Source organism: Rhinichthys klamathensis, unplaced genomic scaffold, assembly GCF_029890125.1.
Source record: "Rhinichthys klamathensis goyatoka isolate OS25496 unplaced genomic scaffold, OSU_Roscu_1.1 h1tg000308l_1, whole genome shotgun sequence".
In the NCBI taxonomy this organism is placed as follows: Eukaryota; Metazoa; Chordata; class Actinopteri; order Cypriniformes; family Leuciscidae; genus Rhinichthys; species Rhinichthys klamathensis.
The window spans coordinates 517501-541369 of record NW_026606826.1 but is presented as its reverse complement, the minus strand read 5'-3'; the positions used below and the strand labels follow the sequence as shown (position 1 = coordinate 541369).

At 36.2% G+C, this 23869-nt stretch overlaps 2 protein-coding genes across 2 annotated transcripts in view; both read left to right on the top strand.

The window, feature by feature from the left end:
* Window positions 1-1871: 1871 nt before the first annotated feature.
* sostdc1a (sclerostin domain containing 1a) lies at window positions 1872-4933 on the top strand. Its single transcript, XM_056270782.1, has 2 exons — window positions 1872-2288; window positions 4075-4933. The coding sequence occupies exons 1-2, from the start codon at window positions 2093-2095 to the stop codon at window positions 4467-4469; spliced, it is 591 nt and encodes a 196-aa protein (XP_056126757.1). The 5' UTR covers window positions 1872-2092; the 3' UTR covers window positions 4470-4933.
* A 1725-nt stretch (window positions 4934-6658) lies between these two features.
* The window catches only part of crppa (CDP-L-ribitol pyrophosphorylase A), a 35668-nt gene continuing 18457 nt past the window's right edge, over window positions 6659-23869 (top strand). Inside the window, exons 1-9 of the mRNA XM_056270777.1 lie at window positions 6659-7100; window positions 7843-8116; window positions 10058-10207; window positions 13485-13589; window positions 14019-14064; window positions 15806-15894; window positions 17761-17841; window positions 18851-18943; window positions 21135-21266. Coding sequence (XP_056126752.1) covers window positions 6868-7100; window positions 7843-8116; window positions 10058-10207; window positions 13485-13589; window positions 14019-14064; window positions 15806-15894; window positions 17761-17841; window positions 18851-18943; window positions 21135-21266 — 1203 coding nt within the window. The 5' untranslated portion in view covers window positions 6659-6867. The remainder of the gene's footprint in view (window positions 7101-7842; window positions 8117-10057; window positions 10208-13484; window positions 13590-14018; window positions 14065-15805; window positions 15895-17760; window positions 17842-18850; window positions 18944-21134; window positions 21267-23869) is intronic.

Here is a 23869-nt window from a genome sequence, read left to right as displayed (position 1 = left end):
CAGCTCTGTCACCGTCTCTAGACACTTTACAAAGCGGATTATAGCACACGCAGACAGGCCTGGTGTCAGTGCCAGTGACTGCATGTGTGTATGCATGGCAGACAGAAAGAAGGGGAGTTACAATAACACATGCAAACTACCTTGATAACATCTGTGACCTAAAATGGAGAGAATGTTATTGTTTTACAGGTAAAGTTATGTCAAACTGCAGTTAAATGGAGCTCTGGAAACCCCTTGGATCTGCCCCCTTGCTCTTGAACATACAAATGAAAGCTTTAAAAACTAGTAATCACACTAAATAGTCAGGCAATCGAACCTTGTTATTGTTGAGCCACACACATCTCAGCATGGGGAAACTTGATTGACCAGGAACATACATATCAACCCTCTTATAGTGGATGAGAAATGGAAGGGAAATATGAAAAGGGAAATATAATATGCATAAAATAACAATTATAATATGTAAACATGTTCGATGTTTTATAAATTATGTTTTTCTGTCTACATCTCAAGCTATTTATATTTGATAGGTGGGTCAAATCGGTGTCACGCTTAATCGTGTAATTAATGATCTTAATTTTCTTGTGATTTTCCCAAAAATCAATTGATGACCAATCACAGCTCACTCAGCAATTCTTCTCAGAGCCCCTGACAGCACAGGAACGCGCACGCCGACAGCGTCATGGGAACTTTAAAGCACTTTCAAACCTTTAGTTGCTGTTCTTGTCTTTGCTTGTCCATGAGGTGGCAGGACTTTCCTTTAAAATGTTGTTAAGCCTCCACCACGTGACGCACACGTTTATGGCAGGTCTATTTGCGTTTGCATGTTTGCTATTAAAATAATAGGCTATGCAAATTCAGGTAGGGGCATGTCTTTTATTAACTCTTAATTATTTAGTTAGACGGCCAAACAGTGGAGATCATTGTATTATTATTATAAAATAGATAGGCTATATATATCGTTATCTTTATTAAAGACCAGTGATCATACTATAGTTTTAAATCATTAAATAAATGGAAGGCATTTTCTGTCAATTTTAAATAAATCAATTAAATAATAAAAATGAAAACTTAAACCAGATTAACCATTTCATTATAGAACAATGTATGCAAAATATGTGACAAAATTGAAAATGACTAATGATGCATTAGTCACCTTTTTTTACAGTGACTAATGCATCATCCCTGTCAAATTGAAAAATAAAATGCATTTGGTGATTGGACATTTCATTTTCACTACAATAACAAGGCAGACTGCCAATATTAAAATGAAAAGGCAAACGTGAAAAAAAAAACTGCAAACAGTTTTTACAAAGCTTCTTAATGCTCACGCAATAATAGTGACACAATTCAAAATAAAAGTTTAGGTTTCATTTTATTTCCTTTTTTATTTCACAGTTTTCATTTTCAAAGTCAACCTGTATGCAAATTATATATGTTAATGAGTGGCCTTCCATAGAAATAGTATACCAACAGTAACTGTTCGTATTAGCCTTAAGCAGTATTCAATAATTGCTAGTTTATCAATCAATCAATATGTCAAACAATTAATCAGTCAATCAAACGTATATCTTTGCCACAGGGAAAGCCGTTTTCACATCATTTTCAATAAACCGATTGAATCAACTTGCCAAAACAGATTATTGTTGATTAATTGCTGTTTAAATGAGGAAACAATGTTTTCCCAGTCTCTTTTCGTAAGTGGGCTGATTTCACAGTAACTATTTTGTGGGCAGATTGCTTGCAACACTCTTTAAAAATCATGAACAGAGTTTGCTTATATAAAACGTTGAGTGTTTAACAGCACAAACATCTCTAAGTGAATTATGGGCTCTCGGGGAGTCCAGAAACCATTCATTTGACTCCAGATGTTGGAGCACCTCACAGGGTTGAGTGTTTGACTGGGTGTGGTTTAGAGGAGAGACGCTTGTTTTATCATTCCGCTCACCTGAGCCTTTGCCAAAGCTGGAGGCGGGAGCGTGTATATATAGCCTACACTGACTGTATATATAACCCAAGACATGATAGTGAGTGAGAATCACTCAGATTCCAGGAGCATCTCTCCACTGGCTGCGGGTTATTTCACATCACCATGTATATAAACGCACCCGAATCGTGCAATTTCATGTTTTTATTTTGCTTCTTCATAAGGAGTGGTCTGACTTTGAAGAATGATGCTACGGAGATTTTCTACTCTCATGTGGTCAGTCCCGTTGAGGATACTCAGAGCAACGCGTCTCTGAATCGCGCGCGCACCGGTGGAAGAGGCGTCGCAGCGCACGAGAGAGGTGAGCGCACGCGCCTCGCCACACATCACACTTGTTTTAGTAGTGGTTATTCATTTAATCGCAGCTTTTCTTTTTAAGAAATTGTGTTTCACGAGATTGTTCTAATGTTCCATTTAGAACGAACTTTTACAATAAACCAGTTTTAGTGACATTTCTCTATGAAAAGTGACAATTATGGTTGATTTTGATAAATGCCTTTTGAATCTTCATTTGGTAGCAGCAACCTAAAACATGTAATTTTTATTCCAAACAAAATGATTGTTTTACGTCATCAACCTAATAGCCTAATTTTAGTCCACCACCAAAACTATTTTTATGGGTTAAAGTAGATATAGCTCTTCAAGATATACATCAGGTTACTGTTGAATTTTTGTCCCATTATAAATTTAAAGTCAGTTAAACTAAATTTAAATGAATTTTAAATAAAAGTTTCAACCCTAAAAAAAAAGAGGTAATAAAATAGCCTATACACAAATATTTAGGCTAACATATATCCAATGTTTTCCACATAGACTGATTTTCTTTTCTGATATTCCCGGAATTTTTACATTAGCCTACTTTGTCTTTGATCGTGTGAACTAAATATTCTCATATTTATTTGCTCATGCATAGTCCTTAACGTAAACAGACTTCTTCAGAAGTTTATGACTAAAAGTAGGAAATAGGAAAAAAAAATATTTTAGTTAACGCATGCTGACCCAGTGGGGCATGTTGTCACACAATATAGGGTAAGTTGTCACTGTGAAACCCACCATTAAACAGCCAGACAACATGTAAACAGTAACGCTATCTATTAATTATATACAATCAATTGTTTCTCTACATTTTAAGAGGGAAAGTGATCCATGCCTTTTAGGGTTATATATGGATTATTACATAGTCTCTTGGCTCACAAGCACACTGGGCAGCAGAGAGAAAACAATGTGTGCCGAGCGAGTCCTGTCAGACTGGAAGAGTGGAGGTGCAGCTCAGTTTTTCAGTTAGTCTCTCCAGGGGGAACCCTGTTTATTTTGAACAACCGTAACTTGAAGTAGGGAGGAAGAAAATGTCCCTCCGATCCCCATTCATCACGTCCTGTCACGGAGAGAGGGGGGTACATTGTAACTGTGGTGTGTTGCTGCTGTGTGAATGGATTTTGGCTTGGGTTACGCTGACAAGAGGCACTGCTCTGAGGCAGAACAATGCTGACAGTATAGCCAGCAGCACCGGCGAAATCTGACAATAAGAGGCTCAGAGTCGTCATTCATCTGTACATTAAGCCATTTCCGCTCAGTTCAGAAATGGGTTGAAATAAAGCAAACAAAGCAGCATATCATCCATACAACTGTTGTTTATGTCTGCTCACAAACCATGAAGGAACACTTTAGAACAACACCAATCCTACATCCTGAAGTCTTTCTTCATTGATCTTTAAAGATTTAGAGAGTATCTTAAATTAAATCATGAAATCAACTGTTTTTATGCAATATTGCAGTATTATAAATGATTTATCCATGCACATCATTTTTATTTATTTATTCATGTGCCTTCCTAATCTTTAATCAAAATAACTTCCCCTGCCTATTGCAATGACATCTCTGTTTACTGGTGCGAGGGCGGGACAACCTGTCACTCACATGAGATCGACCAATAGCAAACCACAACCATCCAATCAGTGGACAAAATGAAGTCCCGCCCTACATTTTTTCTTGTTCGAGAAGCTGTTTCACTTGGATATGTCACAATAGGGAAGAAAAGACTTGCGTTTCATGCCGACTTTTTGTTCTTTTTTCACTCTTTAATACAGAACGAGTCCCAGTCGGCTGCAGAGAGCTGCGATCCACCAAGTACATCTCAGACGGCCAGTGCACCAGCATTAACCCTGTTAAAGAACTGGTGTGCACGGGACAGTGTCTTCCTGCTCAGATGCTGCCCAACTGGATCGGTGGATACAGTAGGAAGTTCTGGAACCGCCGAAACAGTCAGGACTGGCGCTGCGTGAACGACAAGACCCGGACCCAACGGATTCAGCTGCAGTGCCAGGATGGCAGCAGCAGGACCTACAAGATCACAGTGGTGACCTCCTGCAAATGCAAAAGATACACGCGGCAGCACAACGAATCAGGAGTCAAGTCTGAGGGATACGTTCATACCCAGTTAAAAAAGCACAAAAAAAAGGGGGGCACTGGGACAGAAAGCTAAACGAGTCTCTGCTCGGACTGAGCTACTAGATTTTCCCATTTAAATTAACTCAGTATGAACGAGAGAGCGTGTGACGTCAGCTCACAAGAGCACTGAACTTTCTTTGTGCTGCCTTTGTGAGCAAGTGCAGGGCTCTGAGTTCACTGTGAAACTCTTTGGAAGCAGGAGAGAGAAAGACTAAATCTCATCACCAATTTAATCACAATTAACATGCATCCCATGTGACCCTGTGTCGAAAGAGATGGACAATGACAAATGCATATTGCATTACAAAAATTAGAAACATGTCTGTGATTCCAATAGTTTTTGTCATCACTGACTGATATGTGTGGTAATCACTAGCTGTAGTATATACTTTAAGGCCTGGTTTCACAGACAGGGTTTAGATTAAGCCAGGATTAGGCCTTAGTTCAATTAGGACATTTAAGTAGCTTTTATATATGTGCCTTAGGGAAAAAAAACACTACTGGTGACTGGTGTGCATATTGAGACAAAACAATGGCACCAACATATTTCAGTGCAAGTTGCTTTAAGTTAAAACAGTCCAAACATGCATTTTAGTCTGGGACTGGATTTAAGCCTTGTCTGTGAAACCGGGGATATGTCTTTGTGTTCAGCAACAATAAGAGCAATTCTCAAACTCGAGAAATGCATAGCTACATGTAAATTAAATGTCTGTACATATACATATGCATTTGTTTGTGTAATTCATTGTTTTGCACAACCTTTTTGTGTTAAAAAATACAATATTGTGACGTACAGTATAAGCTGATGTAATATATTTTGCCTCGACTTTGAAACATTTTTAGTTTGTGCAAGCATTATTCAGACAAGATGCACTATAGCGACGATGCTCATATTGGCTATTATGGTGTAAAAGCATTAAATTGAAAACATCTGAAAATGTCTCAGTATAATAATTTTGATCTCTGGATGAGGTGACACATTATCAACTTCTATTAACTGAACTATAATAGTCCATTAATTCCAAACACGTTTGAATTAATGGGCCAATATACTACCAACATGCTTACTGAGGAAACTGAGGAACAGGTGACAAAATCCATTCTAAAAATAGTGAAAATTATAAATTATAATAATTATTAAGAATAACATTTCATGGGCTTCTTTCATGAGCAAATAAAGACAAGGCAGGGTGAACAGACAAGATTGAACTATTTACATAATCACTAGCTGCCAACCATTAGCAGCCAATCATCAGACTGACTATTTTCAATCAACTTTCAAAACAAGTTAGTAGTAGGCCTATCTATTTTTTTGTTATGTGTGAATTATTAACTAATTTTAGTTAATAGTATTTTGTTACTAGTTATTATTTTTAGTTTAGTTATTTTCAATAGTGACCAGAGTAGGCTATAAATTCATTATGTACTACCAGTGCGACAGTGGCTCAGTGGTTCATGTAGGTTGTCTACAAACAGGACGGCTGGTAGTTCAATCCCTGGTTCCACCTGACCAAGTGTCAAGGTGTCCATGAGCAAGACCCCAGCCGCTGTGCAGTGTACCCCAGCTGCTCCTGACTAGCTGGATGGCTCCTTGCATGGCTGACACCGCTGTCGGTGTATGAATGGGTGAATGTGAGGCAATATGTAAAGCGCTTTTGTGGCCATTGGGTCTGTGAAAGCGCTATATAAATGTCCATTTACCATTTTACCATACCAGTGTTGGGGGTAACGCTGCGCAAGTAACTTGAGTTACGTAAGCAGATTACTTTTTAAAGTAATGAGTAAAGTAACATAATTTTTTTTTATTTACAACTAAATATCTGAGTTACTTTTTCTAATAAGTAACACAAGTTACTTTGTTTTAACATTTATTGACCTTCCCATTTTTTAAATTTGCCCAGCCCAGGTGAGAAAAAGTAACGCCGTACATTCCATAAAAGTAACTAAGTAACGTAATTATTCTTTATTTATCTGTAAGTAACTAATCACATTTAGTTTCCCAAGTGTTAGCTAATCGAATAGGCACTAGTAAAAAAATAGTAACACGTTATTAAGTGTTTTAATATGAACTAGCCTAAATAACTAGTGCAAAAGTGACTAAACGCAAAAGTGACAAAAGGAATGTTATTGTCATTTAAACATTTTGAACACTTGTGCATGTATTTTGATTCGGAATATAATTTTAACAAAGATTGAATGATGCTATACATTACATTGCAATGATATCAGTTCACAGCAGTCTCATGAAGAGTGGATGTGGATGAAAGGCTCAGTCTGTGTAGAGGACCCGCGGGAAAGCGGCAACATTACTGCCGCGAAACACTGCTCAAACCCCGCTAACCACCCGCCCATAGAATGCAGAATACCGGTTAACAGGTTCTTTCCATGACCACAGTTGCTGCAAGTGAGGAACTTATTAAGACGCTGGAGAAATGCAGCAAGAGCGCTGTTCTTCCTCCGAGAGGCCTCTGGATCCCCGCTGTATGCTCACACGCGACGCCGAGGGGAGCGAGGACCGGCTCGGCCGTGCGGTGGTGGATTTCCCGGTAGCTGTAGTTCTGCCCGCCGGAGGCTCCGGGGAGAGGATGGGACTGCCCACACCGAAACAATTCTGCACCATTCTTAACAGACCTCTGATAAGCTACACGATTCAAGCCTTTGAGAGGTGAGACTGGCCATTCCGTGTCCGTGAGCGTACGAAACTGATTTTATTACGTTAACCAAAATACTTGACATGATGGTGTTTGTTATTAGCAGATGAAAACAGCATAACAATAAATCATTATGCCTGTCACAATTACGTCTATTAGTTTGACAATAGGACTTTTTCCCCTCCCAAGTAAACAGGCAGCAGTCCAAGGACACCTAACGTTACTGCATGTAGATCTTGGCCAGAACAGCCTGTTCAATTCTTATTAAGAACATCTGCAGATGCTGCAGAACTTGGGAAAGGCTTAAAGCACTTGACATTGACTTGGCATATTTAATAAATTGCACTGTGATGTAAAAGTTAGCTGGGAGTTTCATATTTAAAAAGCTGTCACTTCAATTTTCAAGGACAAAAGCAACAACTTAGAGCTGCTGTAATTCATTTTTTTGGGGGAATATTACATTTAAACGTCCAGACTATATGACAGATATCACCTAAATAAGCAGCTTAAGATATTTAAACGGTCTCTGTCCCGTTTTTTCCCCATAGCCTATATAATATGCAAAAAAGAGCACGGCAAAAGATTTGCATGTTACAATGTAGTACTCGTATAAAAAAATACTAAAGTAACACTGCTTACAGCAGCATAGCATACAATTTGTTCCCTGTTTTACTCCATTGTCACAGCAATTATGTTGTTATGTCTTTTTTGAAAACTAGACAAATTAAACCTGTTCTATCTGTATTTTCTTGACAGATTATCATGGATTGGAACTGTTGTTGTTGTGGTTGCTAAGGAGAATCATGACTTGATGCTGAATATTGTCCAGAAATTGAATCACACAAAGGTAAAAGTAGTCCACGGGGGAACCACCAGACACAGGTCTATCTTCAACGGACTTCAGGCCTTCAGTAACACTACTGACTCATTGACGCCTAAACCAAAAGTGGTCATCATCCACGATGCCGTACGTCCCTTTGTGGAAGAAGATCTTCTGCTGAAAATCACCCTAGCAGCTAAAGAGCAAGGGGTTTGTTTTCTTTTCTTTATCCATATTGCTTTTTTCAAAACAGGGCATTTTTATGTTTGTTAACATGATGAACAGTGTGGTTGGAGCTTTTTAAAAAATATATATAATATCAATGATTTATGTAGTTTTACAGTGGTTTGGAAAATAAAAAATAAATAAAACCTATGTTAATCTTTGCCCAAAATATAATTATGCTACAATATAATCAACCCCAAAATTGAAGTAAACTATACAAAAGTTAAGATTAAATTCAAATATGATTATTTTTGTGTGTGTCTGCCATATGGAATAATTCATTTTAAAACACTCCCTGAAATGTTTGCTGTGATGAATGTCTTCACTATCTGAACCCTCCCCTCATAATCTGCTGTACCACGGTCCAAATGCCTGTCAAATTTATGGACTGAGTGAAAGTCAGGCCACCTTAATCTGTTGAAGGAGAATTCCTGATGCAAGCTTCAGAGATACATGTGTCTGACTGAGAAGCAGTTATATAATAAATATGAAAAAACTCTGTATGCCACAGAACAAGAATCCCCTACCTACAGAATATTTCACCCTTCCAAGGTAAACATTAAAACTGGGAGCAGAATACCTCGACAGAAGACGGAAATTCTGCTTCCTTTGTGGTTTGATTGCATTGCATAAAGCCCTATGAAATCGGTGTTATTTTTTCCCAAATTTCCTTTTTTTTTCTTAAAATTTTTTTGCGCTCAGGTGTCAAAACCATGTCTAATTAATTGAAACCATGAAATGTATACAATTTATTAATTAATTTTTTTAATTTAAGTTTAACAAAAAATACGTTTATCGTATATTTTTCATCTTAAATTGTGGTAAGGAAATGGAGGCATAAAACATTACCAATTTATTCAATCTTTTTAAGTGTAATCAAATTAACATTAAACAATTCCTTTTATTTCTGCTGCACAACAGAGGTTTACTGTTAAAATGTAAACACATAAGAAAAATAGTTGTATTATTATTATCATTATTAATATATTACTTTGAGAGGTGCATTCTTTTCAATAGAAATATATTTTTGTCACAATTTCTTCAAATTAAACCAAACTTTTATTTGGATTTCAAAAGTTGTGAAGATTTTTGAGTTAATGTGTGTACAATGTGATTTGTTAAGTAGCTTTTATAAACGTGCCTTAGAAAGAATCATTGCTGGTGTGTATCTTGAGACAAAACAATGGCAGTGACATATTTTAAGATATGTCAGTGCAACTTACTTTCAGTTAAAACACCTCAAACATGCATTTTCATCTGTGAAACCAGGGAATTGTGATTTTATTAAGTGGACAGCCCTACAAAAATGGCCAGATTCTGTGACGTTTTTGGCATTGCGGAAATCATAGGGCCCTACATAATATTTCACAATACTACTGCTATATAATAAATATGAAAAAAATCCAAAAAGAGAATCTCTTTGAATATCTATAAATCTTTAGATATGCTACAGAACATGAATCCCCTACCTACAGAATATTCCGTCCCTCCAAGGTAAACATATTGAAATCTGTATCAGGAACAGAATAATTCAGCAGAAGACGAGAAATCCTGCTTCATTTGTGGTTTGACTGCATTGCGGGCTGTTCCAATGTCCATAAATCACTAAGATAAACATATTGTTGACACCTCTCAGCACTACTCCTTACAGCATGAAACCGGATAAGATGTTTTTAGCAATGTTTTTGCTGGCTTTGATACACGTGAGGTTCAGGATTTCTGTGATTTTCTTTTAAATCTCCCCTCCAAGGCTATGACAAGGGCTGGAAAGCAAAACCCAGATGTTTATGAAACACTCATAAGAATATGAGAAGGATAGTGATTCATTGCCTGACCCAAATGCACCATTGTTTAGTAACCAATAAACAGATTTTCACAGGGCATGTTTTTAATTGTCCTATTGTCCACCTTTCTTGTTCTTTTCAGGCCTCGGGCACGATACGTCCTCTGGTGTCCACGGTCATTGCAACAACGTCAGAAGGCTACCTGGACCACTCGCTGGAGAGAGCCAAGTACCGAGCCAGTGAAATGCCTCAAGGATTTCTTTACGACATTATTTTCCAGGCCTACCAGCGGGTATGAGCAACCCAGACACATTTATTGTTTAGCATACACCTTATTTTCAATGTGCAAAGTACTTTAAGGTTGACTGTGTCCTCTGATAATACAAACCTCGGACACCTTGACATCCCCACTGTGACTTTCATTGTAATATTGGGCATCTCAGTATTTTTATGTTTTTATATGCATTTGTAATTAAATATATTTATTCTTTTTTATGTATACACTGCTGATGTTTTGCGAACCCAATTTTCCATGAGACTCTTCAATCTTAATATTTGTTTTTACATACATTTTTATAAAATAGATATTTTATAATATCAAATATTTATATAAATAATTATTTTATATATTTATTATTTTATAATTTATTTTAGATGTATCTACCGCTTGTTGCCTTTTGAATCTCAATATGATATTCTTCCACCTTAATATTTGTTTATATACGGTATATATATTTATTTATTTAATAGATATTTTATAATAAAAATATGTATATTGATATAAATAACTATTTTATATAATTCTTATTTTTTTATTTATATTAGATTTATGGACTGCTCATAAAGAAATATATATTTATTTGTTTAATAGATATTTTATAATAAAAATATGTATATTGATATAAATAACTATTTTATATAATTCTTATTTTTTTATTTATATTAGATTTATGGACTGCTCATAAATAATATATATTTATTTATTTAATAGATATTTTATAATAAAAATATGTATTTTGATATAAATAACTATTTTATATAATTCTTATTTTTTTATTTATATTAGATTTATGGACTGCTCATAAATATCTAATATTTTACAGTTTTTTTGTCATTTTTTGTTAATATTTTTGTACATACTTTTTTATTAAATAAATATGTTATAATATACATATATAAATAATTATTTATAATTTATATACATAATAATTGTATTATATATTATATTTATGTACTGCTCATTGAGTTTTGATCCCAATATTTTTTGTGACCTTTTTTAATGTAGTATATCCACTATCCGCTTAATACACCAATTACCTCACTATGACAAAGAAGCTCAGTGGTCAAATCTTGGAGCAATACGCCTCTTTTGTTAATTGTACCTGAGATTTGCACAAATCCACAGTACCTTCTCCTCTAAGGCACTGTGACTTGAGTATTATTATTATTATTATTATTATTATTCCCATGGTAGTGTGTTGTGTCAGAAGAATAAATCATAATGGTTTAGTCTGGCCTAGGTTACGTAGCTGACTGCAGAATTACAGTATTTCCTCTCAAGATCAACTCAAACAATGAAATGTTGACTAAAGTTTCTCATGGAGGTGGAGTGTATTTGACCTCGTTTATTGCTGTAGGACTTTGTAATCTTTGGATTCGATTAAGCCTTTGGTCAAACCTTCGATAACAGTAACAGATAGAAGTGTTAAAAAGAAGCATTGAGATTTATAGGGCTGCTGAGAGGACCATTTTTTGGGTGCCGAATTTTTTGCTCCTGGAAAACTTTGATTTCACAGTCCTGTTGTTTTTGGCTGTGATATCGAACATTAGCGTGAGTTTTCTGTGTCAAGTCGCAGCTGTCCGTCCTCAATTAATTCTAAATAAAGATAAAACCATGACATAGAGAAATACAGCGGATGAGGCAATCTGAAGAATGGGTAATATCAAGCCCGCTTGGGTGTTACCTGATACCCCGACTCTTCTGGGGCTTTTCTTCTCCAACCCCAACAGTGAAGGGTCTGCGAAGATTTATATGCTTCTCCTTGCTTTTTGAACCCACTTTTCTATGAGACTCTGCCACCACGTGACATAAGACAGTCCATACTTCTTTTTTTTATGTAGAATTCAGCGCGTTTGACGCTTTTTACAATAGAGGTTATTTCAGGTGGGTGTTTTGAGTGAGGGTTTTTGGATGTAGCCAACGGCCATGTGTCAAAACCCTCTCTGTGGTAGCCTCAAAATGACTGATGCCATTTCAGCATGCCATCTCATTGAGTCTCAGAGAGCTTGAGCTTCACAAAAGAAGAGACATCCAACCCCGTGAGGGTCTGGCTGTGTGTTGATGAAAAGGGGGGAAAAAATGCCAAAGGTTAAATGATTGCAGGACTTTCTCCTTTAATTTGCCTTGAAATCACAGAGCCCTGTAAGCGAAGCTCTCCCCTCCACCCAGGATGAAATATTGCTGTAGATATTGCCCCCCTAACGTCTCGGGTGGCATGATTTAGGTTGTGTAATCTAACCGCTGTCTTAGAGCGATTCGCTTCAAGGACTCTATTCAGCTTTTTCAACGTGTTACCAGAATCAGGGACATTTTTTTTATATACAAAAATCTCACGTGCCTTCATGCATTTCTGTAAGAAACATAATTTATTCTTCTAAATTATGTCATCAGTAACTTCACATGGCAAAAAATACTTTTCTTCCTCGGTATTTCTCTTGTTTTCCAGTTCAAATATCTAAACATTCTTAAATCAAGATACAAATACTTGAGAAGCAACATGACATCAGATAACAATTCTTGTTTTCTGAAAAATATATATATAAAAAAAGAATTAATTTCCTGAATTACGATTATTTTTCTTACCACACTGGCAGAAATGTTAAAGTAAAAAAAAAAATTGATATAATTATAGATTTTTTTTTTGTCAAAACAAGACTTCTCAAGACTAATTTTGCTTCTCAAGTAAATTTATGTTGATTTTAAGAATTTTTTGTATTTGTACTGGAAAACAAGACAAAAATCTTTTTATTTTATTATTATTTTAATTTGTTTAATTTTATTTCAAGAAAAATTATTGACCCAATCAAATCAGGTTTTGTTATTATTTTTTTTTAATTTAATTTAAAGAAAATTATTGACCTTGCACTGCTTTTTTTGTAACAAAATATTAGTTAAATGCTGCTGTTTGTTAGTTTTTATCAAGTAAATGTATCTTGATTTAAGAATGTTTAGATATCTGTACTGGCAAACGAGACAAAAATACTGAGGAAGAAGATTATATTTTTGCAGTGCAACTTTGTTTTATTTTATTTTATCTAAAGAATAATTATTTACCTTGCATTGCTTTTTTTTTGTGTGCAAAATATTTAGTTAAATGCTGCTGTTCGTCAATGTTTTCATCAAGCTTCTCAAGTAAATGTAACTTGATTTAAGAATGTTTAGATATTTGTGCTGGAAAACAAGACAAAAATACTGAGGAAGAAAAACATTTTTGCAGTGCAGCATTTATCAAACTGAAGGGCTTTTTGTTTCATTTTGTTCTGTTTTTGTCCTGATTGCTTCTTTGCAGTGCAGTGAATTTGACTTTGAGTTTGGCACAGAGTGCCTACACTTGGCCCTGCAGTACTGCAGCACGAATGCAAAACTCATAGAGGGACCACCGACTCTGTGGAAAGTAAGGAACAAAGAAAATTGACTTTTTCGCTGTCATGCATATAGAATTTATGCCATAAATAGTGGGTCCAAAAGTCTGAGACGGCATTGAATTTTTTTTCGGTTTTTATTTTTTCCCCATTTAAACCTTGAAAAAAGGTCTGGTATAGTTTCACAAATTAATTTATATTTTTTGTTTCTACTTGTTGCACTGATAATCCACTGTAAATAAACAGTTAGTATTCAGTCAGCAAAATGAAAATCATAATCATACTGTTCTCAGACTTTTTTGACCTCACTGTATACATATTGGAACAAACCGTAAATCATTCCTAACAATGTGTACGACCACAAAACTAATATTCAGTCATATTTGGCACATATCTACCAAGCACAAACAGTTATTTTTGCCCAGTCCTTTAATGTGATGTTTTATAACACTTTTTTGTAGGTAACATACAAGCGAGATCTGGCAGCTGCGGAGGCTATTATTAAAGGTATTGTATTTAAGTTGTGCAATAAAGAAAAACATATTTCACAGGCCACTGATTTTAGTCATTGCTGGGAATACAATATTGCCATTCACTGTTGTTATTGCAGAGTTGATCTTGCTTGATTATACATTTGAACTGGGCAAGTCAAAATAGGTTGTTTTCCACAGTTAGAGACATCATTGCGCAAAAACAAACTGTTTGTAAATTGTATGTAAATATACAAAAAGAGACTGAACCACAGAAGCAAACCGCCACTTCAAGATGTCTACATGCTGCCTGCTTTATATACAAACAATCTTTTTAAGAGGAATTACAAAAGTGACCTATTATGACCCGTAAGAAAGTGACCAAGCAGGGGGCCAGTTCTCTGGTTTGGACAGAAATCAAAGAATTTGAAGAACTTTCTATTTTGCCATTAAATACAGTATGTGGTGGTTCAATTGTATTGGTGGTTCAAACGTTTCCATGCACTCAGGTAATAAGATTATGACCCTGTCTATTCAATCAGTGCATTAAGCTGCTGTTGGCTTTTAACCCATTTCCATAATGTCAACCTAAGTGGAATAAAACAACAAATTGCCTAAAAATGTTTCAAACTTGGCTGAGTATTGGGCCACTTACCCCTTTCTGATGTCTGTCTTTACAATAAAGTATCCCTTCGGCTGTATTTAAAGTTTCCTTTTGCCTAGTCCACTATATCCCTGTTTCTACCTTTGGAGCAAGGTCGGGAAAAAGCCATTTATCCTTGAGTTTGAATGCCAGGATTGTTACTAAGGATTAACGTCGATAGCTTTCAGTATGATAGAAGCTCATGTGCTTGAGTCCTGTGCGCTTGAGCTAGAATGTTAAAAATTTATTGCACATTGTATTAAATTTTTTCACCATAACATTACATGAAATAAATCCTGTTCCTTAAGGAATTTACTCACAAGAAAGAACACACAGCATTTGTGACCCAGTCAAATTCTTTTAGTTTTTGTTTTATTATTTTATTTCAAGAAAATTATTGAACCAATCCAGCGCTTTTACACAGTTTTGTAGCAAATTATTGAAATGTTTCTGTTTGTCACTGTTTTCATCCAGTTATATTAAATTGTGATTTTTGTTTGTCTTTAGTTGAAATTTGTTCAAGTTTAATGCGGTTGCCTAGAACCTCATTGTTTTTGTTCCAGATAAATACTACTTAAATTGTAAAAGTAAACTATATTATTTTATAGTCGTATTTGAGATATTGAAGATATTTAAGATGAGACCCCTGTAGACCCATGTAAACTCTCTTTTTAGGGTTTGACTCATGCTGACCTCTTAAATAGCATCAATATTTTGAACTTGTAGTTTAGCTGACCAACACTCTCACCCCTGGTTTCACAGAAAAGACTTAATCTAGTCCCAGACTAAAATGGAAGTTTGAGCTGTTTTAGCTGAAAGCAACTTGCACTGACATATCTTAAAATATGTCACTGCCATTGTTTTGTCTCAAGATGGACGCCAGTAATGTTTTTTTTTTTATGGTACATTTATAAAAGCTACTTAAATGTCCTAATTGACCTAAGGCTTAATCCTGGCTTAATCTAAACCCTGTCTGTGAAACCCTGTGAAGCCTCAGAGTAGCATTTCCAACACTGGGTTACAAACAAGGTTAACTTACAGTGACTAAGATTAAATCAAATATACTCAGTTTGGCAATGCTCTTGTACTTTCTTATCTGTTTAGTCTTGAAACATTCTTTTCTTTTTCCCTTAAGAGACTCTTTCGATGTCAGCGTGTATCATCGCAGGAGCTGAAGCAGAAGCCGTCGAGTTGGCCAAAACGCTTCAGAAAAATCTAAACATGGTATGTTGAAGATGACATCCCTCTTCTTACGGTTTAGTTATTATTTACTTGGGAATGCATTGAGTATTAAGATGTTTAAATATATCTCTCTCCATCCCGACTCCTTTTACCCCAATCCCCCCCCCCCAAAAAAAACCAAGCATGAGGAGTCACAGATGGCTTGAGCGATAATCTAGCCGTACCGTTAGATGTAATTGCTGAAATGGATAAGGTGTCTTGTACAAGTGTGACCACCTTCCCACTAATTCCACTTTGATTTTTGGAGCCGGTCCAGCTTGAGACATGTCTTCGCATTGTAGCCCTCGCGGTAGGAGATCCATCTTCCAGTGCACTGACAAAAAGGAAATATGATGTGTTTCATTCGGGCTCCATGCAATGGAAGACCATCCTCCTTTGTAGCCGTTCCAAGTTCTTCATCAAGCACATGTCCTCCTCTTGATAATGTTGCGAACATGAGAGCACCCAGCGTCCCGTACAGCTGATTGGTTCCAGACGTTGCCGCTCCCCCAGGTGCCGGCCGGGGTCAGTTCTCCCGAGCTGTTCCTACGACTCGAGGGAGATGAAAGAAAAGCAGGAGATTTGAATTTGTCCCAGTGCCATTAGGTAAATATAATCCCCATTACAGTGTCTCCATTACAGCGATGTGGAACTCGAGTTGAGCCCGTTCCAGGCATATGCAGGTGGTACGATTGGCCCTGGCTGCGTGTTTTGGTTATAAAGGACAACAGAGAGTGATAAGATGATCCTTTTAGCGAGATGTAATAATTACACCCGTGTATGCTGCAGATAAGAACTGGAACGGGTTGCCGTCTACTTTCATCAAAGGCTCATGTTCACTAGGGGCGAACACTTTTTGCTTGGAAATGGAGGATTAAAGTCTGAATCCGTGCGCCATAAGGTGCAGATCTCGAACGTGACATTTCGTATGTGACTGAGAGTGATATTCACATTCCTCAGCTGTGGTAATTCAAAATAATTTAGAGCTGAGAGCATGCAGGTAGTGTATATATCATCTTAAGCCACATAAGTAAATCTCACACGAAAATTTCCACTTTAAATCCATCGGAGACTATAAAATTCCATTGGCTACATGTAATCCTGGCATTTCAGTGATACTGCATAACTCTTGGCTGTAATGTATTCCTACGTCAACCTCGGATTAAAGCACAACATGAGCCAACATGATTCCCAACACGTAACTGCGGTTACCTTGCCTGGTAAAAACACATTTCTCTTTTTGAATAGTTTACAAATCCGTAAGAATGATCAGAAATGTCAATTGATTGTAAATGTGTGGAAATTAAAGCATTACCAGAATTTTTGCGTGACCTATAACGCCTAATGAGGTGTGTGGCTTGATGGAAACTGATTTTTTTGGTTTTGGTCATTATGAAGCGCTTATTCTTGGTCTGCCACAAATAACCTGTGAACAGCATTTGTGTGGGCTCAACAGCCCAACCTGGTTCAGATGTCGAAATGATCTCGTAAATCCACAGCTCGGAGCGAACTGGTTTTCGTCTAAAGCCGCGGTTGGTTATCTTTCAAGAGCGAATAAGTCCCTACATGTGTTTCCAATAGCCATTTCATATTTCCAATTTTTTCTTCACGGTCGAGTCCGTGCCAAACACTTCTGTTTATTTCTGTTTATTTCATCTCTGTACAAAATATTCAACAAGACCAGGGACAGGATATGAATTGATATGAGGACTATGATATGATTTCATATGTAGAGCATCTGTGGTTGTGTTGCTTTTTATAAAAGGGATGATTCATTAGATATTAACATATAATATTTTTTTTCTCTGTCTGCCCTGATTGTGATATTGCTTGTTTTATTGAATTTGGGCTCTTTTCTCTTTTTCACAGATTGAGACAGACTTCATATCATGTGCAAAGGAGAGTAATACGGAGTACCTGTCTAAAACCCAAAACTTCATTTACATATCTGTACGTCAACGGTAGACACATGCACAAGTAATTTCACATTAAACTCAACATAAATCCAAATTGAATTTCTTAATTAATGCATGTAACTGGTCTTAATGTGAATGATTCATCTGTTAATATTATTCAAAAATGGGTTGTCTTAAAATCTTGAATCAAAATATAATAACTTGATCTCCCTGTAAAACAACTTTCCTTTTTTGCTGACATTACTTAGTAAGTCTAGGCTATTGTGTTGACTAAAAGCCAAATAGCTTTTTTGCAAACATGAATTTATTTAGTGTGGATTAACTCTGGTATGTGCCGTAAACTACCCTTCAAAAGTTAAAATATGTTTTTGAAAGAAGTCTCTTATGCTCACCAAGGCTGCATTTATTTGATTAAACTTACAGGAAAAACAATATTTTGAAACATTTTTACAATTTAACTATATTTTTCAAATGTAATTTATTCCTGTGGTGGCAAAGCTGAATTTTCAGCATCATTACTCCAGTCTTCAGTGTCACATGATCCTTCTGAAATCATTCTAATATTTATTATTATTATTATTAATGTTGAAAACAGTTGTGCTGCTTAATATTTTAGATTATTTTATAAATACAAAGTTTAAAAGAACAGCCTTCATTTGAACTAGAAATCTTTTGTTACATTATAAATGTCTTTACTGTCACTTTTGATACATTTAATGTGTCCTTTCTGAATAAAAATATGATTTTTTTTTTTTTTTTACCCCAATCTTTTGTACAGAAATGTACGTATTATTATGATTCCGTCAGTTCCTGATTGACACATTATATTTCTTGTTTAATTATATATAAAAATAAAAATGGAATTGAAATGTTGGGTGTATAAGGTAAACTTTCTAATCAAAACTCATAAGAGCTTCTGTTTAATTTGAGTAAGTCTGTTATACATGTTCACAGTAGTATTTAAAGACATCATTTAGAAAATGTAGCCCCCTTAAATTTAGTTTGGTGTGACTAACATGTTTTTTTTTTGTTTTTGTTTTTAGGTGAGTGGATCAAACTTCTCAGGGGTCCTAGAAATGGTGAAACGTTTTGAGGACCTTGGCCACGCTCGTTTATACCCAGTAGTTATTGTTTGGGTAAGTTTCCATACACCCCATTAATCTAAACAGCCAAAGGGCAAAGCTCTCTTTGTGTTGGGTTTAAACTATTTTTTATGTGTTCCTCTGTTATTTTAACAGTAAGTTAAGGTATTTGAATGTGATTAGACCAAAACATGATCTTGTCCAGGTCAAATGCTTTAGGCCAAATTACTTTTAAAAAGTAAAATCAACAAGAGCATCTGATTTTTTTCTCTTTCTCCTGAAGCACATTTGCTTGATGTCAGTGTTGAGAGTTGGAAAAACCCTTGATGTTTTGGTTCCTGGTTCTTATCCAGCATTTGTACCTCAAAACATCACTCTCACCCTGATTAATTTCTTAAATGTGTTTCGAAAACACAAAATATCTGCTCCTGCAGTTCTGACGTCTGAATCCAGGGATCCACACCCCACTGTGGGAATCCATATGTGCTTCCTTTACCATTCCCTCTGAAGGCCTGTTAGATAACCTCTACTCTCCATCATTATGTTGTTAGTATTTCACAGAGTCTTTGCTCTTATCACCACCACAGATGTGATGATATGATAACACATGTGGCAGTGAGAGCGTGTGATTGCGAGTAAAATCTCAAGCCTTTGCTTCAAGATTTTTTTATAAAGAGCTGTTCAGAGGTTTGCTTGACTTTCTTTACGTTTACATTACATTTGTATCCGCTTAACGTGCTATTACATTTCCTGTTTGGCTGTCACAGTTACTTTTTTGTGCTTTTGGAATTTCATAATAGAGTAAACAGCATTTCCCCCATTTCTACAGGCTATGACCTCTGTTAGAAATATGTTTTTCTTTAAGCAATTTGCAAAACGAGCACAGTCTGTTTTATTTGGTGCGTATACATACAAGGCACATCTTCCTGAAATGGTGATGTAAGCGAACGGAAAAATAAACTGCATTAATTTAACGGATCGGTGAATGCTGGGTCAGTTGCAATGGAAACTTTTCGCTCAGAGCTGGTTCTCGCTGTTTCGCATGGGAGCCTAACCTGTCTAAATACACAGAGAACTCGTGAGTGTTTTTTTTTTTAAAGAGTACTATGGGGTACTTTTTAAAATGAATGTGCCTCTTCCACATATATCATAAGTGTTTTTTAAGAATAGGGAATATTTTATTTAAAGGTTCTCTAAGCGATCCTGGGTGACGTCACTTCTTGTTGACGTTCGAACTATTGTCAAACAAAACGGAGGCTAGCTAGACCCTCCCTCCTCCTCATCCGCACACTAACCCCCCAAACCACACCCCCAAACCCTTCTTGTCGGTCATTGGCTGGAACAGTTTGTTATGTTTTGGGGAGCGGGTCGCTGCAGTTTGTTTTTGTTGCTGTTTGTGGAGCCTGGGGTGTCTACAGAGATCGCGTTTCTTTACAGTGTGTTCAGGGGACAGGCAGCCAGCGGATAGTGAGGAGATGTTTGCTGTATGTGACAAAAAATGTTTTGGCCTAAAAAACACATGACATCGCTTAGAGCACCTTTAAATAAGTGGCGGGTTATTATGGGATGATCAATTCTTATATGGATCGTTGTCACTCACTATAGTCAGTAAAGAAAGTGTTTTTTTTATATTTCTTAATTCCTATAGATCACAGATTCTCAAACATTTTTTTCAACCAAACTCCTTTGACCTAAAATATTTACTTGAAATATTATTTCAATAATTTAACAACACATTATGTGTTCACATTTCTCTGATGTCAGTTAATTTTTACATGACATGCAGGTAAACATATTGAATATTTCATCTTTTTAATAAATTTTTTATTTTATTTTTGATTTATTCAATTTTATATTTTAAGTTAATATTGATGCAAGTTAATAGTTACATGACATGTAGGTAAACATACACTTTTTCATCTGTTTTAGTAAATGTTTTATTTTTTTAACTATTTATGTAATTTTACATTTTAAGTTAGTATTTCAATAACTTAACAACACATTCTCATGTTCACATTTCTTTGATGCCAGATAATGGTTACATGGCATGCAGGTAAACATATATAAAAATGCATGTTAGTTATTTTTGATTTTAGGAATCTTCGATTTAATTTTAGATTTGTATGATTTAATTAAATATACTTTTCATCAACTCATGAACCCCCTGCCATTCACTCACAAATCCCCTGTTTGGGAAACCTTGCTATAAATGAATGGATATGTTTTTTCTTCTTTTTGTTGACAGGTACAGCTGAACATGACAAAGCAGTCCGTCGATAGCCAAAAGACAGATGAGTTAACAGCCTTCATGGGTCTGGCCTCTGAAGTCATACAGGGAAATGTTCTGCTCTATGGAATTGAGATTGATCACTCCAAGGTAATTTTTTTAATGAGATATCATTATATCTGTTAAAGATATAGTTCACCCAAAATGTGAAATTATTGCTCTGTTTACAAGCTTTATCTGAGCCTGATCTGGCATGAATAAAAGGTCTTCGAGCATCCAAGAGGAACCTTGTTTCAATGCTTGGTCAGGAGGTCTAAAACGTGTCCTATTGAGCATAATAAAAAATCATCACTATGTATTAGTCATTGTGGGTCCGGAGAAAGAATCTTGCACAGATGTGTCTTACAAGACTCTTTGTAGTGTCAGCACAACTCTGTGTCATGAAGATCGATGTGTGAATTTGCCCTGTCTGTCTGCGGCTCGCATTAAAAACGCTCAGACAGCAGAGGGAGTGGCTGTAATGTGTGTTCGTCATGATAAAATGCTTATTTTTGTGAGATAGTGGAAGTGCATATAAAGACCAAGCATAAATCACGCTCGTAGGTCCCGTAATAATGAGGATAATTCCTCCCAGATGCGTTTATTCATGCTTCACAAAATAGCTGCCAAGACTCGCTTTGTGAGTTCTGACCCGTCCAACTACCTTCATACATGACATAAGGTTTTTTCAATTAGAGGTCGTGCCTCTTAATTCTGTATTTTATCCAGATCGTTTTTGAGATGCAGTGCATGTCGGTGAAACCGGCAGACGTTTTCTGCTGCTAGTCACGCCTGAGGGTTTTTGGATGAGCCAACGGTTAAGTATATAGACTTTCCATTGCCTAATACTACACTGAATTTATTCCACTGGCATCAGTCATACAGTCAAAATCAAGTTTTGATGATCACTGTTGCGAAACTTTAAAAGGGTCGTATCACATGTAATTAAACTTTTCTTGATCTTCTCTGACTTATGCATAAACTGGTCATGAATCTGATCTGAACTTTATCTAAGGCACAACAATAGACAAATGCAGTCTGCTTAAACATGTTTTTTCAACATGCTGCAATCAGAACTGTTGCTCGTTTCACATATAAAGTTGTGTTTCTTAAAGGCACGGTAAGAAATAATGGACAGGAATGTTTTTGTAAAAAAAAATGTAAGGGTTGAAGAGTGTCTGTTATGGTGAGCAGCAGTAGATAATCCAAGAGAGTCATGTGACAATCAAACTAACTTTTAATGACTACCAGAAACAACAAAGCACTACAGGCTTAAACATAAAGGCTGTGTCCGAAAGCTTAGGCGGCGGACTCTTTCCCTCGCTGTCCAATCAGGAAATGACTTTGCAGGGAGCGTTTGCGCATGAAGGAACCTCACGAAACTGATTTCGTAGGCAGCGTAACGGTTTAATGATCTACGGCAAAATAGAGAGAGCTTTTGTGAAAACTAATCAAATATTTAACGGATGGAAAACGTTGGTCAGAAACATACATTTACACACAAACTGACCACCAACCACAACTTTCAGATGCCATCTTTATTTTTAGCTTAACTGTCACAAAATGAAAAGCACAGGATTATGTGATATCAAAGGCAGTGAAGGATACAGATGAAGGTATCTCAGGAAACAGGAAGCGAAGCTAACTTTGGATTCGGACGTGCCTTGATGCCTTTCTACCTTGGAATGCATCCTCAGAAGGCAGCATTTTTCAGCTTTCGGATGCAGCCAATTTTAACACTAGACAAGGAACTAAGGAAAACTCAGGGCTTAAAGGCACAATATGTAATTTTCGCCGCTATAGAGGCTGCTTATTCAAAACAAAGGCATAGCTTGATGACACCGTGAATGAGCGTTGAATCATGGGAGTTGTCGTTTTCAGGATTCAAACAAAAAGACTAATTAGGGCTGGGTGATAAAACAATAACGATAGTTATCGCAATATAATTTTTCGATAATGTTTATGCGCCAAAAGCGGAACGAAACGCATTTGAACCGCGCGCGCTCACGGACTGTTTATCCGCTTGGCTCAAAGTCCAAACGGCAGCGCAGCGCGAGCTCACTAGAGCAGACGCATTTACTCTGATCGGCCTCACTCACGAGATCCAGTGAGAAGCGCTTGAGTTCAGCGAAGAACACAAATATCTCAGTGATTTAAACCAGTTTAAAGGCAGATGAAACAGCGCTGACGAACAGGAGGGACACTGTGCGCAACGATACAGTCAGAAGGCTTTTCCGTCTACAAATCCCCATCATTTACCACGGACTTACTGTAAGGTTAGCCTAGTAATATTAACTGCATATGAAATGTGGGATATACATATTGAATGTATTATATTATTAAATTATTATTTGGTAAAATTAATAATTAAAGGACTAATGGAATATAATTACATTATTTGTAATTATAAACATAATGCATTTAGGCTACTGTTTTTCATACAAATACCATAGAAACTATAAAGTTGTTTTTTTTTGCCATGATAGTGAGGTACTGTAGGCTGTGCCCAGTTTTATCTGTGGTTATCATGATCTAAATGCATGATGACCAATGGTTAATTTGAATAAAACTCAAACAGTCAGAATATTACATTTTACCAAATAAAAAGTAGCACATGCAGAAACTAAGAACATTCCTTTTTTCTATTAAGATATTTATTTTGTTAAGGAAAAATGACAAATGTTTGAATGTTCTACCTCAGATTTGGCAAGTGT

Excerpts from the sequence above, each read along its gene's own strand:
- sostdc1a (XM_056270782.1), top strand. The coding sequence starts at position 2,093 with ATGTATATAAACGCACCCGAATCGTGCAATTTCATGTTTTTATTTTGC. Across the intron at positions 2,289-4,074 it reads CGTCGCAGCGCACGAGAGAG|AACGAGTCCCAGTCGGCTGC; the intron begins GTGAGCGCACGC and ends TCTTTAATACAG.